This window comes from Cariama cristata, unplaced genomic scaffold (assembly GCF_000690535.1).
Source record: "Cariama cristata isolate BGI_N322 unplaced genomic scaffold, ASM69053v1 scaffold18598, whole genome shotgun sequence".
Lineage (NCBI taxonomy): Eukaryota > Metazoa > Chordata > Aves > Cariamiformes > Cariamidae > Cariama > Cariama cristata.
Genome location: NW_009629618.1, coordinates 27,946 through 44,644, shown reverse-complemented (window position 1 = coordinate 44,644; position 16,699 = coordinate 27,946). Strand labels below are relative to the sequence as shown.

Sequence of the window (16,699 nt, the reverse complement as noted above, 5' to 3'; positions counted from 1 at the left end):
AGCTCTCAAGCCCTCTTCCCTTTGCCTTGCTCTCTAACCGTAGAGAAAAAACACAGCCAAAACCTTGGGAGCTTTCTAACCTCAGCAAACGTGAGGAAATCTGCAGGGAGAGGAGGGGGCTTCCAGCTGAGGTCCCAGCTAAGCCACAGCAAAGCCCTCACCTCCTCCTCTGCAGCTCCCAGCACACCAGATGCCTTTTCCCCTCTGGCACAGCCAGTGACTGGATCTTCAGAAACACTTTGCAAAGGAGGGGACGAAGGAAGAAAAGAAGGACGAACGTGTAACGTTGTCCATTAGGATGGGCTGGCAATATCATAGTAAACCAAGAAAGAACACTAGTATTCTAGCTGGATTCAGAAGTTTATGGCTCTTCCAGCACCAATAAAAAGTGATATTGATGCCAGCAGGGAGCAATGTGACTGTGACCTCCCCCTCATAATACAGGTCACAGAACTTCCCTAAATTTAATTCCAGTTTCAAATCGAATAGTTGAATTGGAGCTACATTTTAGAGAACCATCCAAGACTGATTTTAATATTTTCAGTGACAGACAATCAACCACAACCCTGGGTCAGATGCTCATAAAGTTAATTTCCCCAGCCATTAAAAACATTCACCTTCTTTCTGGTCTGAATTATCCCAGTGTCAAATTCCAGTCTTTGGATGTTTACTTGCTAGATTGGAAAAGGTTATACGATCACATTTCTCCTCCTCACCATCAAATCACTCCTTTGCTTTTAATAAAGCCAAGTGCACTGAGATCTTTGAGTCTCCCTGGTTATTGCAGCTTTTCTCTGAACACTCACAGGTTCTCTTTGACCCTTTTGATTTCTGGTTCCCAGAAACAGATGTCGCAAGCCCAGTGATAACAAAACTTCCCCTCTTCTACCTACCTGTGCCCCCTAAATGCACCCAGGGATCATATTAGCCTTACAAGCCAGAGTTGGGGACCCCTTCTTTACCTGCCAGACCCCTTTGCAGCTCTGCTCAAGTCTCTGCTTTCCAGAAGATGCAACCCACAGTGTGCCTGGCACTCTGCTCTTGGATGCCTGGCCTTGCTTCTGGTCATATTGAAATACTGTTTGCCTACATACCATTTACTAAGCACCTCATGTCACTCACCGTGCCATTATCCCTGCAGGGTGTGTGGATGCAGATGAGCGATACACTCACATCATGAATATTGCAGCTCTAGGCACAGATTTGCCATAGCAACTGGCACCAACGATGACAGAGGTGCTGATGTCCATGATAGCTCGTCTTGCACCCCTTTCTCTGCCCTATATAGCCCTACTACTTCTCCACTATCTCTTTCACTCCATTTATTCCCCCGGAGCTGGGGATGGGGAGGGTGAGGCTTTTTACGTAGCCCCCCCTGCTGCATCTCATCATGATGCTTTTTGCACTGGATTTATTTTTCTCTAAGATGGTTTCTTTGAAGTCAAGGAAGAAACCAGAGGTAACTGGACAAGTGTTAAGAGCCTCAGTCAACAAACAGCCAGGGCAAAGGTAGTATATCCCAAAGGATCCTTGCCTGGCTCATTCATAACACCAAGGCATTAGCAAAATGAGACTGGATGGGTTGCTCCTTTCACTCACTAACAAAAGCAGACTGAAAATAACATGGAGCAAATGTTCTACTAAAGAGAACCACAAGATCAGGCAATACAAAAGCTGCAGTGAAGGGGAGAGATGCATCACCTTGACAGCTCGCTGGAGTTGCCTTCTCTAATGAGCACAGCAGCCCTGTGTACCCCAGCCCCAGCCCACTGCTTGTGTGTTGGGAAGGCCCGGAATAGCCTGCAGCCTGATGCTGGAGCCCAGCCTCTCAGCATCTCACTCCCTCAGCCCTAGCCCAATAACGTGTGTAGGGCACGTACACCTTGAGTAGTCTCAAAGCTGGAGCCGTGCTTTGGGCAGGAGCAGCCCTGGGGCCCCAGCGGCACACAGCTCTCAGGTCAGCAGGCTGTAAGGGCAGTAAAGAGGAAAAGCAAGACCCTGAACATGCATCTCTCTGTATTACTTAAACATTCAGTGCTTATGTGTTTTCCTCTCCTCACCCTGCCTTTTCCTGCCACTTTGCTTTCTCCTCTGGCATCTTTCCTGCTCCTTTGAACATGCTCCCAGGAGAGCTCGCACTGTCACACTCACTCGGCGAGCTTTCAAACATGAGCAGGGAACAGAGGAAAGGCTTAGGTGTCAGGGGCCAAGCAAAGCTATCGAGTTGTGCTTTTCTACTCAGGATTCCTTTGCCTTTGCCTTCCTGAAAAAAACTCAGGGTCTCTTTGGAAACCTGCTTTGCTGCTCCTTGCTTTGCTCCAGAAATTCTCTGTACTATTAAAAATAACGTCTTTGAAAAGCTGGCACATTGGGTTTGTCATCCTGTTTCTAAAACAGTCCTGAAGATACTGGGAAGGTTGAAAACCAGCAATGACTGAACTGCACACTGAGAGGTGCCACAGCCAACATGTCGAAATTTCTGTGGCTCAGAGACTCAACCCTTTCTTGGTCCAGGGGATGCTTTTTTGAGCATGTCCCAGGGGACAGACACTGCAAGGCAGGACAGAACAATCCCTGGGGGTTGGGGCGGTCGATCCCCCGTGCCTCAGTTGTTCTCCCAGCTGCATCCACCTTCCCACGGGTGAAACCGGACAAGGCAGCACAATAGCCATTTCCCTCTTTGCAAATACTATAACTGGAGTTACCATGCCACATTTTCATGACCCACAATGAGGGTCGGATGCTCAGGAGACCTCAGTTCCTGTTTAGTCACTAAGAGGGCAGAGATTTTCAAAGAGGCTGGCATATTGTATGCTATATTTATCAGAAAATAGCCCTAAATATCAAATGAGGGCCATAGCTTGGCTTTTGAAAAAGTCTTTTAAGATCCCAACCACCTGGCTTACCCAGATGGGAACATGGTGATGTGGAAAATCTGGTATCTTGCCGGAGTGTGGCACCATGCAGTCAGTGCTACCCTCACACCACTGCACTTCAGCCTAAATCCTACATCAACCCTGTCTCTCAGACACTCTCAAGCTGGTCAGTAAGATGTTTCCTATTGACAGCAGTGAGCTGAAGGTGGAATTGAGGCCTCACTGTGTGGAGGTAGGGTTTTTTATATTTTGCACACCAAAGAAGACCCGTAAATAAGGAGTAACCACATGTACAAGATGTTAGATCTTTTAGCCCTCCGCAACCATTGCATCCAAGTGCCTCACAGCCTTTCAGGTATTTATTTTCACAACACTGCTTGGCAAGAGACATGGACCAGAAAAATGGAGTAACTCGTCCTGGGTCCCCATCATCGATGATGGAGCAAGGACTGGGCAAAAGCTTCCCAGGTTTCAGCTCAGTTCCTCACTCTCTACATAAGCCCTTCTCTGCCTCTCAAGGGTCAGTGAAGATGGTCAGCATTTCCTAAGAGAAATCCCTCCCCCAACATACAAGATGAAGGGAGGGAAGGAAAACACAAAGGAGAAAAGTTTTGCCAGGAGTCACAGAGCAGAGGAGAGGCAGGACCAAGACCTGGGACCCAGCGATGCCCATCTCCAAGGTGTCCATCCCAGAGCCTGCAGCACATGAGTTATCTCCAGGCACATTTTTCTCATTCTGTGATCAGATTTGGAATCGACAAAGCATCTCCTCTTATTTCAACAGCAACCCAGCAGACACTACCAGAAACAATATATAACCACTACGGCAATCCTTATTGATATGTCATCAGAAAACTGCATTTCTTAAGAAGCCCTATAACAACCACTGGAACTAAGGAATGGACCATCCTGATCCTACGGAAGTCATTTTGACAACTGGCACACGGACAAAGACCTTGTTTAATATGTAGCAAAAGCAGATTTCGTGATCTGAGGAGTAGCTAAAAAATAATATAACCCTTAAGCTTAAAAATTCTATTAGGAACCCAGCTGAAAAATAAATTCATAATCATTTTCAGATACTTTTAAAATATTGCTGATGCATTAATATAAGCTTGTGAGTTTAAAGCACCTCTCCTAAGTTCGCTGAGAGTTCAGACAAAATCAAAACAGGCAGAGACGCACGTCATCTCTGTTCTGTGCCACTGAACTGGAGCCCAAAGCAGTCGGGCCCCTTTCTCCCTCTTCTCAATCACTGTGACTCACAGCGTGCTCCAGAAAGAGATAATATTATTCCTAGAGAGAGACTGTATCTTCAGCGTCTGCTGAAAAGTTCCCTAACTAAAAGAAACTTGAGCTGCTAATATTTATTCATAATATTGAGCTTCTTGCATGCATAGCAATACACACACACACACACTCATTTCCACTGGAACAAAAAGTTTAAGCAAAATTCAGCCAAAATACATCACATAAAGAGCAATACCTCTGCAGGAGTGATCCATCTTGTTGTATTTGAAGTACCCACTTTTGCACTGGCAGAGCGCAACTCCATCGAAGTCGGTACATTCAGAAGTTTCCTTGTCACATTCGGGGTCTTTCTGCTTGCACAAGCTGCCAACTGTCGGGAAGAGGTGGCCAACATCAGCGCAGCTTTCTCTGAACCCACCGTTACGCATATTTGCTTTCCCCAGGCGTCACATTCAGCTCACGTGCTGCTTTAATCTCTTTTTTTTTTTTTAAATAATATTTGTTCCATTAGGAGACAGTCAACATTACATTATGTCACCATTTCTTGCGTATCTACTATTGTTTGTACAGGCAAATAGAGGGGGTGAATAACAGACGTTTCTGCTCGGAGGCAGAAGGGGAAATGAAAAAGAAAAAACTGGTTTGGCTCAATGTCCTGGTTTCATCTGGGATAGAGTTAATTTTCTTCCTAATAGCTGGTATAGTGTTATGTTTTGGATTTAGTATGAGAATAACGTTGATAACACCCTGATGGTTTTAGTTGTTGCTAAGTAGCGTTTGTACTAAGTCAAGGATTTTTCAGCTTCTCATGCCCAGCCAGCAAGCAGGCTGGAGGGGTAAAACCAGTTGGGAGGGGGACACAGCCAGGACGGCTGACCCCAACTGGCCAAAGGAATATTCCATACCATGTAACTTCATGCCCAGTATATAAACTGGGGGGAGTTGGCCAGGGGGGCAGGTCGCTACCTGGGGACTAACTGAGCATTGGTCAGTGTGTGGTGAGCAATTGCATTGTGCATCACTTGTTTTGTATATTCTAATTCTTTTATTATTATCATCATCATCATCATCATCATTATTTTCTTCCTTTCTGTCCTATTGAATTGTCTTTATCTCAACCCATGAGTTTTACTTTTCTTTTCGATTCTCTCCCCCATCCCACTGGGTTTGGGGGGAGTAAGTGAGCGGCTGCGTGGTGCTTAGTTGCCAGCTGGGATTAAACCATGACACTCAAGCTGAAACACATTCACCCCCTGAGACAGTTCAACAAATCAATTTTTAAATTTATATCAAGAAAGACATTTTGCTCAGCCCAAAACAATTTTTTTCCATTTCAATATTAAGCACTGGATGTTTTCATTTTTCAAAGAATTTGTCCTTTCATTTACTTTACTTTGAAGCAGTGTTTTACTTTAGAAAGACACATTTGTTACAATGAGCATTCAGCAAAACTGTGGGTAAAAGATGGAAATTGTGTCACCAAATTTACAATTTTTACTGGGAGTTCAGACTAAATGGAATGAACAAATGAAAAAATATTCATGAGAAATAGGATTTTATGGAAAACGTGTCACTCATTTGGCATTCACTTTTTCTAAACCTCTCCCTGCTAGATCCATCATCTTTTTTTTTTCGATCTGACATCTTTTCTTTTAAGTACTTACATGAGAACACAATTTGTTTCTTATTCTGCTTATTTCAAGTTAGAAGTAGACTTTACCAAAGCATTGTATCAGAGGTAACAGCTAGATATAATCTGAGTGGGTCTACCAAAATAATTTAATTCAGTCCATGATGGAGTGTGGCTTTAAAATATGGCACATTAAAATAAAAGGACACGCTAAATTTCTCATCTTTTTGTTTACTTTGCCAAAACAATCTGAGGGGTTTCCCACTACACCCAGGCTAAGTGCTCCCGGCTTTCATCCTCAAAGCCAAACCTTGAAGCCTCAAACCCCGAAGTCACAGAGCTCCATGTGCAGAAGTTTCCTCACTGGAGCCCATCTTTCAAGGGTGTCCACTCCCTGCGTCCTGCTGTTATCTCTTACGACTAAATCTCTATCGCTCCCTCGGAAAGAGAGGACCAGGAGGTGCAGGGCATAGGGCCACCACCACCCATAAGGTCCACCTGGACAAGGTCCTGCACAACACTGATGTGCTTCTCCAAGTCTCTCTGTGCTGCATCCACGCTCCCCTTTGGCAGGTAGAGGATTTGACACAGATATCGAAAGCTCTTTAATTGTAAACGATTTTTACACCCTGCAACACTGAAATTGGGCAGGCAGGAGAGCGGAGCTTCCCGTGTAGCCTCCAGCAGCTCTAATTGACCTCACTGGGGGGTTTCATCTCTTGGCTTTCACGCCATTTCCCCAGCTCCCAGCCACAGGGGTGGAATTAAGACTTATGGTTTTTTGATCTGGTTGGGGCCCGGTATCACATCCCGGAGATGAAAGGCTGCCCTACAATGCCTCTAATCCTGTGCTGCATGATGTTTTCACAGAGAGGCAGATTTCTCACACATGTGGCAAAGATAAGGCTTGATATCTGCATCCCTTTTGTACTGCAAGGCTCTTAAATGCCTCCCATTTAAATAAGATAAAAAAGATTCAGAAGGGTTTTTCCAAACGCCAAAATCTTTCTCCCCCTGTTACAAAAGAAGCCAAATAAAACATCCCTTTCCTTTCCCGTCACGGTCCCTCCAGATGCTATTTACCTCTGTGGAGCGGTTTCAGGCTGGAGATGAACTGGCAGGCTTCAGTGGGGGATTTGCAAGCTCGAATGTAGCTTTTCACACTGCTGACAACATCGTAGAAAGTCACGTTGGATGCTAAAGAGAACGTGGATTGCACTGAAACATGCACAACATTTGCCTCCCTAACAGAAAACAAAACAAAACAGCCCTGAGTACCACGGGTCAGTCTGATGTCATCGTTAGCACCTTATACATAGGACTCTTATTAATGCACATGATACATAGGACTCTTACTAATGCAAGCAATGTTTATCACAGACACAATATTGCGTACATACTGAAACAGTCATGCATTGTAACAGACCTTAAAAACAGGACAAACCTACACACAGAGAGGTAAATTTGGGGCTAGAAGGGATGCTGTTAGCTTACTTTGAAACCAGCCATAAATCCCTCCTGAGCATCTCACAAGCCTGTCCCCAAGCCGCTCAGGCCAGGAGGAGGGTACCAGGAGAGCTGGGCAAGGTGGCCAGGCATTCCCCATGCCCTGCGCTACAACGGGGCCGGATTGCATCAAGCCCAGCATCGACCCAGAATGGGGAACATGGATCTTAAGTTGAACATTCCAAACGCTCGAGTTTCTCATTCTTCCCCTCATAGCCTTAGCCTTACCTGGTTGCCTTAACTGTGGAGTGGTGGTACCCTGGCAAGCCCGACAGCGATGCATCAAGCTACAAAGAAGGAGAGAGCAGCTGTTAGTGCCCTGGGGGATGATGGAGGGAAGCAGCCCGGGGGGATGCAGCACAAGATGGTCCTCCTGGGTCACCGACACCATCCCCTGCGTTCTCCAGAGCTGCCTGCTGAGGCTGAGGTAGCTCTGAGCATCCCAGCAGTTCATCTGCTTGATAAGAAAGATGTGCTATCCTGTTGCCAGCAAGGGATGGCCAAAGTCACCATCGCACATCCTTGGACAGGAACAGGACCTGGGGATTTTGACATGAGCATCTGCCTGGGGCCCCACTGTGCAATGACCGCAAAGGCTGAGGAAGAGCCAGAAGCCAGCAGGGAGAGAATCCCACATGAGGTCGAGCTCAAAGCGGCACCCTCGGAGACTGTACAACTTCCAAGGAGCCTCCTTCCCCCTGGATTTGTGCAGTTGTTTGTGTTCACTCCCCAGAACAAGCCACACAGGCAGCAAGGCGACTCACCCCAGCTATCCCCTCCTTTGGCAGCATCTCCAAATCATCTACTCTGAAAAGAGTTGGGATGAACTGCAGCCAGCCCAGGAACTGCTAACAGGACAAACTCATGCATACAATGATCTGGCTAAAAAATGCACAGAGATGTACCTATCTCCAGCCCAAAGGTCCTTTTGGAGCAACTGATGGCACAGCATTTGCAGAAGCCATCAGCTCACCCAACGCTTGCTCTCAACTGACCGAGGGCCACATGGTTGTGATAGCATGGCTGGGAAACTCCACCAAGAGGAGAGTGTGTTTGGGTGGGTGCTCCTGCTATGCTTCATCCCATGGGATTTGGCTAAAAGCAAGGTGGCACCAGCTGCAGTCCAACCTGCCCCAGCACCCGCGAGATTTACTGATGAACAATGAAGCCCAGAGTTACTACTTTAATGTTTGACCTTGGAGGACCACTAATACCCTTTCAAGGTCTAGAAAAGGCAATGCAGCCAGAATACACTAGGAAAGGATGGAGGCTACAAAAGCGTGAACCTAGCCACATCACTTCACGAGAAGGGCTTCAGGATTTTCCGGGTAGCTATGTTGTCTTCAGCCCCATAGGAGCCGAACCTCTCTGCTGCTGTCTTGACAGCCTGGGCAGGGCAGGGGAGAGAAGCGTGATGGGATTTAAAAGCATACATCTCACCAGTCTTACTTACACCAGACCAGAATGATTCAATGATTAAAAAGGCTAAACCCATGCTACAGAGTCTTGTGGCTTTCCATGACAACCCTAAGAGGAGTGAGAGGGACCTGTCCTGTCAGCATTGCCAAAGTCCGAGCAATGACACTCACCATCGCCAGGATTTCACCCTCGATGTGGAGGAGCTCTGTGTATTTCCCATGGGTAATATTAACTTTCAGGGGGACCTGGCCGATAAATATTCTTACTAAAAAGGAGAATAAGACAAGTTAGTCAGAACACGTCTCCATGCCATATGTAGCCACGGTTTCATCCGCCTTACACGAGAGACTGTCTGCATGGAAAACTCCTTCACACAGTGGACAGAAAACTCATGTCTGAGAGTCACTGCCCCAGTAAAGCAAAGTTTCAGCCTTGGGATTTTTCCCAAGGGTTGCTGCGATGTTCCCACAGCCCCAGTCAAATTCCAGAGCTCAATGCTGCTGAACAACCAGCATTTCACCACAGCATTCATACATTTCATACAGAAACACAGACTAATTTAAAAGGACCCCTGAACATAGACAGAGCTGGACAAATTTAGTAACAAGACAATTTCAGGTACCAAAGCTATTTATAATAATTTGGGGTAAACGTGTCAAATCTCTTACCCCTCCCTGCAATGGAAGGAAAACAAATCAGCAAGTCAAAATAAAGCACTGTAGGAAGGACATTTTCATTTTTCAAATTGTTGGACAGAATGAGCAATGACATTTGAAAAGAGGTCCAAAAGATGCATTTTTCCGTGCTTAGATTCATATTTGATTCATGGCAGCAGAATGCAATAATCCAAGTTGTCCAGACTCGGAGAGATAATATCCCTAAATCTTGTATTAAGTGTCATGAGATACTCAGTGGAAATGAGAACTCAGAGCTCCGGTTTTATGTTCCGCCAGAAAAACAAATACGGTTGCAGATAACACTATAAAGCCTCCAATTCTGTCCCATTTTTTCCTTTCCACAGAGCCTATCTTCACCACAAATTTTATATCAGACAGCCCTAATGTAACATCTCTGGGTAAAAATAAGATGAGAATCACCTTCACAGTATTTATATAATCTGTCCGTATCCCAGTTCAAGCCATAATCAAAACAACTCTCTAAATTAGAAGCTGACATGTTCCAACTCGAAGAAACATTTCAAAATAACCTTCTGGGACACCTCACCCATGTTTCCTTAGCAAAATTTCCATGCCTCTAATCCTCACTGATTAAGGGTCAGAAGAAACTCTAGCAAAACAAATTCCCCTTTACAATGGGACATTGTAAATCCTTGAGATTGAGAGTCCTCTAATAGAAAGGAGGGGGTCAGAACCTGGGTTTCAACCAGTAACTCTGCTTCATGAAAAATGCTAGAGGTACGAAACAAGACCTTGATCTTACAAAGACTTTCACGGCTGCTTAATTTTCCGCACATGGCTGACCCCACTGAAGCCGGGTTACACAACCGCCCCACTCACTTCTCCCAAGCCAAGTGCCATTGCCCGGGTTTGCAGGGCTGGGAGCTACGATAAGCTGCTGAACGCTTTTTGGGGGTTGTAAAACACATTAGGAACAGAAGGGCCACATCCGTCCTTACTAACAAGCCTGAGCCCACCGCTCTGTTGCTGTGTTTTTAAGAAACCCTCAGCTGCCACTGCGCCTGCTCCCCGGGGCAGCCCAACACGACAGGCATTAGACACTGCACTTGTATAAACAGTAAAAGGCTCTTGTTAAAAGTGGTGGTTGGGAGGAACATTAAGCTCCTGAACTAGTCTGAGCCTAGGTTAATTTATTTTAGAAGATTACAGATAATTGTTTCCATCTTTTCCTCCCCTGGTTTTTCACTTTTTTTTTTCTTACCTAAATTGCACTTCCCTTTTTCCAGCTCATATCCAAGAGGACACTGACAGAAATAGGAGCCATGGGTGTTGTTGCAGGTGGCCAGCGCAGGACAAGGGTTGGAAAGACATTTATCCACATCTACAAAATCAGAAAAAAAAACAGGCTATAGTTACAGAATCACAAAAATCATTGACTGTTGGGCTAAAAAAGATCAACTTGGCTCCTCTTCTGTGACCCCCTGAGCATTATCAGATGCCTCATTGCATCATTTGCACTTACTATTTATCCTGTTCTTAATTATTCTGTTGGAGCTGAAAGAATAAATACAAACCACTTTCTCTTGAATATTCATTTAAAAGCCCTTGGGATCCAGTGCTGATCCATGTTAATATCAACATCCAGCTTGTCTACAGCACTGCTTATCTGCAGATCTCAGGGTGCTTTTCAAAGACCCTACAATTATGGATGAAAAGACTGAAGAAGGGACCTTGACAGCCAGAACTAGACATGGGAGCACAGGCTTCTTCACCAAAATCCTGCCTTTTTCATCCAAGCCCTGTTTCCATGATCCACAGTTACTGCTGGTACACTGACGCAGTCTGCAGATTCCCCAGTAACGGTGGAGGCAGTCCTGGCTGCCATCAACTCCTTTACCAGGGCTGCAGCTTTCTCCGTGCCAGGCTGGGTATGGTCAGAGCAGCAATTCCTGCCTGTGCCACCGCTCGTAAAGCACTTCCCCCTGGGTGAGCAAGGGCTTGGGCAGCAGACACCAGCTGTGAAATACGGAGTATCAGGGGATTAACAACTGTAGTCTCAGACACTTCATAGATTATCCGACTCAGACTGCAAATTCTGGAAAAGATATCCAATACTTTCCTTTGAAAAAAAACATGTCCTGGTCAAAAATGCTCCTCTTGCTGTGCACATGACTCAAACAAGCACAAACACACGTCACGCACATGTGCAAGGACAGACCGTAGGCAAGACTGTGGACTTGTCAGTGACAAGGCACTACAAGACAAGCAAGACAGCCTACACACTACTCGTACCTATTTTGCAGCTGCTGCCGAGCACTGCAGCAGAGGCTGGAAGGACGGGCTTTGCTGTTAAAGCACAAAACACGACAGCCAAACCCGTGTGTGTATTTCTGACGGCACTGCCATACCCCATGGCATCACGCAGACCCTGCAGACCAGACAGTCCCGAGCCGAACTCCACATCAGGACACACCATTTGAAGCAATCTCCGTTTCTCGACTAGCCTGCACGGCTCCCTCGGCATCAGCAAGAAGGAGATTTGGTGTCTCTGATCTAAGCAGCCAGAAATGAGTGGGCGTATTTTAAAACATTGGCTTTCACTTTGCCATCCTTCAGTTTGCGTTTTGTACAGTGTGAACTAGGGCAGCTTCTTCTCTCACGGCAGTGAATGCCCACATGCAAAGCACCATGTCCAAGGCAGCAGAAGGATCTTTCGCATTCTGGTAAATGGTAAAACTCAGTATTTAAAGGAAAAAGTAACTTGGCAAAAGTGTGAATCAGTTGGTGAAAAGGAAATGTTACCTTAATTTTTCAATAAAACAAATCCATTCCCTTACAGTGATTTTTTTTTTTTTTGCATAAAGCCATAGCCATAATTAAAATGAATCAGCCTGAGAAATAACCTATAAATACTTAATTATTGAATGGACTATATACTATTGCCAGTATTTCACTAAGATGAATGCAGTTAGCACACACAATATCCTACAGCAGCATGAGGGCCAGGCTCCCGAACTTTAAACACACAGTCGATTTCCATTCATCTAGAACTTCAGTCAATGTATTTACTTGAGAAGATAAGGAGCCTGACAGCAGTAATAAATGATTGTAACAACACACTCAACAAGACTGCAGTACGTAGCCTACCAGGAGAAGCAACATGACCTTGGGTAGGAGATTATTTGGTGAGGTGGGGAGAAAACGACCATAAGTAGTAACAACAGAGAAGTAGTTCCAACACAAATACCAAGTGCTGGCCAACAACCTTTTTTCATGAATAAGATAGATACTGGTCGATATTGATCAATATTGTTGACTGATCAACAAATACAAAATGCATCCTATCCTTACCTGGAAGGCCAGTCAGCTTTACTTTCCTAAAATTCTCAAATTTCAGTTTAACATTTCTATCAGAAATGTTGACCAAAATCCTCACCCTTTTCCAGCAGTTCAGCTTGATTGCTAAACCCTTAGCTTAAAAATACCCACATGGAGACTGAGTTCTTATCCTCAAACTCTGCTGACAACAGACTTGTCATACATGCATACATAACCCTTGGAAGACCCTTAAAGTGGGACCCAGGCGTTCCTGGCCCCACCACTGATGAGCACCGTTAGACACATTACCTGTTGCTGGAGATGACATCCTCAGCCCAGCCGTGCTACTCGATGGAGGAGCAGTGGTTGGTTTGGTAGCAGCTAAAGTAGTTGCAGTGTTCACAGTGGTCTCAGTGGTCTTGCTGGTTGGATGGACTTTAGAAGGACTCGTAACAGGGATGTTTTCCTCAGTGACTTTACCAGGCCTTGCAGTGGTGGGATCCACAGCTTCTGTGCTTTCACCAGTGGTATAGATGTGTTTAGTGGCAATGGGTGTTTGAGTTCTGTGGGCTTTCATGGTGCTAGCATCACCTGGGGTTGGCTGGTGACCGGCCAGTGTTGTCAGCACAGGAGGTTTCACCGTCGTCAGTGCCACCGCAGGGAAGATGACACTGTGGTTTGTTGCACTTGGTGAGGGACTAAGGGGTGCATCTGTTGGCCCAGCGCGTGGGGCATCGCTGGCCGTGGTGAGCAGCGGTGTTACCTTCCCGGTTACCTTTCCAAAGCTGCCCCTCTGGGTGGTGATAGTTCTCGGTGCGACAGTCTCCATTACCATCGGGGGAACAGACACAGTCACAATGCGTCCACCAAGCTGCTCCATGGGCGCCGTAGGGAGAGGAGACCCGGTGGAGGTGAAGGCGGTGATGTTTTGGGGCTGGTGCGTGACATTGTGCTTGTTGGTCACTCTGGGTGAGCTCTCAGCCACGGCAGCTGTGGAGGGCACCCGTCTGACCACAGTCGTAGCTACAGAGGTGCTTGCTTGGTCGCTATCGTTGGACTGCGAGACGGGTGATGGTGACGAAAACAGAGGCAATAAAGACACTAATGAATAAGATGGGGAAAGCAATGAGGAAGTGGGCAAGGAGGACGGCAAAGCCTGCAGAGGTGGTGAAGATGCCATCACAGAGGACGAGAGTGGCTCAGATGATTCTGATGATGTAAACACATAAGTTGGTGGTGGTGTTGATGACAGCGAGTGATGCAGTGATGACAGTGAGGAAGAGGCTGGAACTGCTGATGAAGATAGAGATGATCTGGCAGTGGTCAACAACTCAGAGTCAGTGTTGAAAAGAGTTGCATTTTGTACACTGCCTGCAGAAGCAGAGGTCAACAGTTTGGAAGAGTGTACCAGCAATGGCTCTGTAGATGGTTCAACAAAACTGCCGTTGCTGGATACGTTGCTCCTCCTGTCCTGTGCCACAGAAGATTTTGATGAATCAGGAGGGCTGGAAATTTCAGAAAAAAAGGTGGAACTTTCTGAGGAGTCAGCAGAGGTGCTGCTATTCGAGATAGACAAGAGGGTCCTTTCTCCTCCTCTGGTATATGTGGTTGAAATGTATGTGCCGTCTGTATGAGAAACTGAGGTCCTTTTCTCAGCATCGATGCTACTGACTGGCAGATGACTACTTGAAAAGTCTGGAGTAAAAGGACAAAATATATTAGAAAGAGTAATATGGAAGGATTTTGATGTCATATTAAAATCAGTTGCTAAATACATAAAATGTTCTTGTCTGTGAACTGGCCTGCACTCTTCTAAAAATGTAGAGCACCATCCAAGCACGGATATCAAATTAGGAGTCTTCTGCACTCCTTAATTGATTTTAAAAGGGTGAACTCAGAGAGACATAAGGCTTCCATGAAACATGTAGGTTTCTAAAATGCTGTTCTTCCAGTATTGCTTTTCTAATGTGATGGAGCACTTATCATTCCGTGATATTTTGTGGTTAGCTAAGCAGGAAAACCCCTCTGTTCTCTTTATTATAAAACTCATATCCTCTCCCTCTTATCCTCCATTCCCAACTAAAGAATATCCATCTTCTTCAATCGATTTGTTTTTAGACACAGTGAACTTCATGCCTCTGCAGGATGAAATTATTACATTATGTTAATTTGCAGCTTATCATGAACTCATTGATTGAAAACTTTGCAGGCAGGAAATCCTAAATAAGTAGCACATCAGCCTGCAAAAAATTCAGATTATTTAGCATAAAAGGTGCAGTCAATCTTATAATACAAATTTCAGGATGTACAGCTAAGCTCAGCAATCTCTAAAAATAAAAAATAGGGTATTGAAAATTTGGTTTAATTCTACAATTGACTTACACCATCATGAAACATTTCTGAAAGCGTCACCCAAAAGAAACCGGTTAGGATGCAAAAAAAAAACCGAGGCCATCAAAACAGGTGAGTTTCCCCGCTCGGGCTCATGGCTTCACTTCTGGAACGATTCCCCAGCTAGGTGGGGTCTGGCTTTGAGTCCTTTGATGAAAACATCCCCCTGAGTGCACCACAGGTGGCACCGCATGTACTAATGAATGAGAACTTTGTGTACAGCATAGATAAACGCAGGACAATGTGAACATTCCCCCCGCGAAATGTATGCTGGGAGACACTAACTTACTTGTGAGATCATTTTGGAAAGAAGAGTAAGTGGGTATCTTGGAAGAACGTGTTAAGAGTGTCTCGGTCGCAAAGCCTGTGAAACCTCGGCTGCTGGTGGAGGCGTTGGCCGTCCCACTCTGCTCCACCGATGCCGGCTGAGCCGGCCCTGGAGAGCTGGCGGTTTTGGTGTAGGAAGCAGAGCTCTCTGTGCCACCAGCCAGGATGCCGTCCGTCACCGAGTGCAGTGTCCTCTCTCCACCACCAGCAGACGTGGATGAACTGTATGAAGGATCAGTGACAGGGTTGGACATCCTTTCCTCAGTGCTCGAGCTGCTTAGGGAGTGATGGCTGCTGCCCACGGCTGGAATAGGATTGAAAAGCAGGTATCTGATTTTATCATCTCAAAGCAGAAAGCACTTGTGACTTCTACAATAATTCTGTTTGGAAATGCAGATTAATAAAATTGCACAGATCAACTCAGATTAAATACAGATTAAGTAGATCTCACGTATCTATCACCTTAAATGTGGATTTAATACACAAAGCCTACTACTCCAAAGAAACAGGACTGTCCAAATAGAGAAGGACAATCGGTACCATTAGAGTCATAATGGCATATTTATGTTATTTATAATTGGCACCCCAACCCATGCAGGTAGCAGGTAACAAGAAGCTACATGTCTCATTCCTGAGACCTTTTTTGATAAGCATCAGCAGCTGCAGATATACAACACCAAGGAGCAGAATCACCACTGCTTATAAATCCTGCCCACGACACCCGCAACACAGCTCTGTCACGTGTTGGTGATCATATCAACCCCACGGAAGAGGGGAAGGGAGAGGCAGTGGATTTTTTCCTGTTTCAAAAGCCATCCTGGAGTTCAGAAAAACTCACTGGAAGGTTCACCAGAAGCTGAGAAGTAGGTGGAGACCCTGGATGAAAGGGTGGCCTTGGGCTCTGGGTACCCTGCTTGGCTGGACGAGACGTGTCCTGCTCCAGGCCATGTCGTGGAGGATGGGAGGGGGCTGGTGTGAGGCTCCCCAGCTGTGTCTAGGTGAGATGTGGGGCTTTCCACCGCTGTGCTCCCCATGTCGGGGTTAGCTGCAGCCTGAGATGTCCCCTCCTCGTGGCTGGAGAGTGTGGTCAAGGCGTACGTGGTCTCAGTAGGAGCACCAGAAACTCTTCTTCCTCTTTCTGGAATTGCAAAGCAGAGATATGCATAGACATATATAAAATTATATATTTTGTATATTATAAATTAATTTGAGGCCTCTACAGGGACTAAAATCTGAATATTTCAATCCCCACAGTGGAGGTGGCACCTGGCAACCAACATCACTTATTTGCTAAGTGGGGTTCCCAGGTGGTCTGTAATTTTTCCCTTTACACCAGAAAAATA

The 16,699-nt window shown here is 45.7% G+C and overlaps 1 protein-coding gene across 1 annotated transcript; it reads right to left on the bottom strand.

Moving 5' to 3' along the window:
* Positions 1-4,362: 4,362 nt before the first annotated feature.
* LOC104165581 (protein HEG homolog 1-like) lies at positions 4,363-15,610 on the bottom strand (the record flags this gene model as incomplete). The annotated part of the gene is made up of 8 exons (XM_009705242.1): positions 15,319-15,610; positions 13,930-14,333; positions 13,230-13,695; positions 10,582-10,701; positions 8,853-8,947; positions 7,492-7,550; positions 6,841-7,001; positions 4,363-4,497 (listed from the first exon to the last, which is right to left on the bottom strand). Coding segments are annotated over exons 1-8 (1,732 nt in total), but the record flags the coding sequence as incomplete, so codon positions are not given.
* Positions 15,611-16,699: the final 1,089 nt, after the last annotated feature.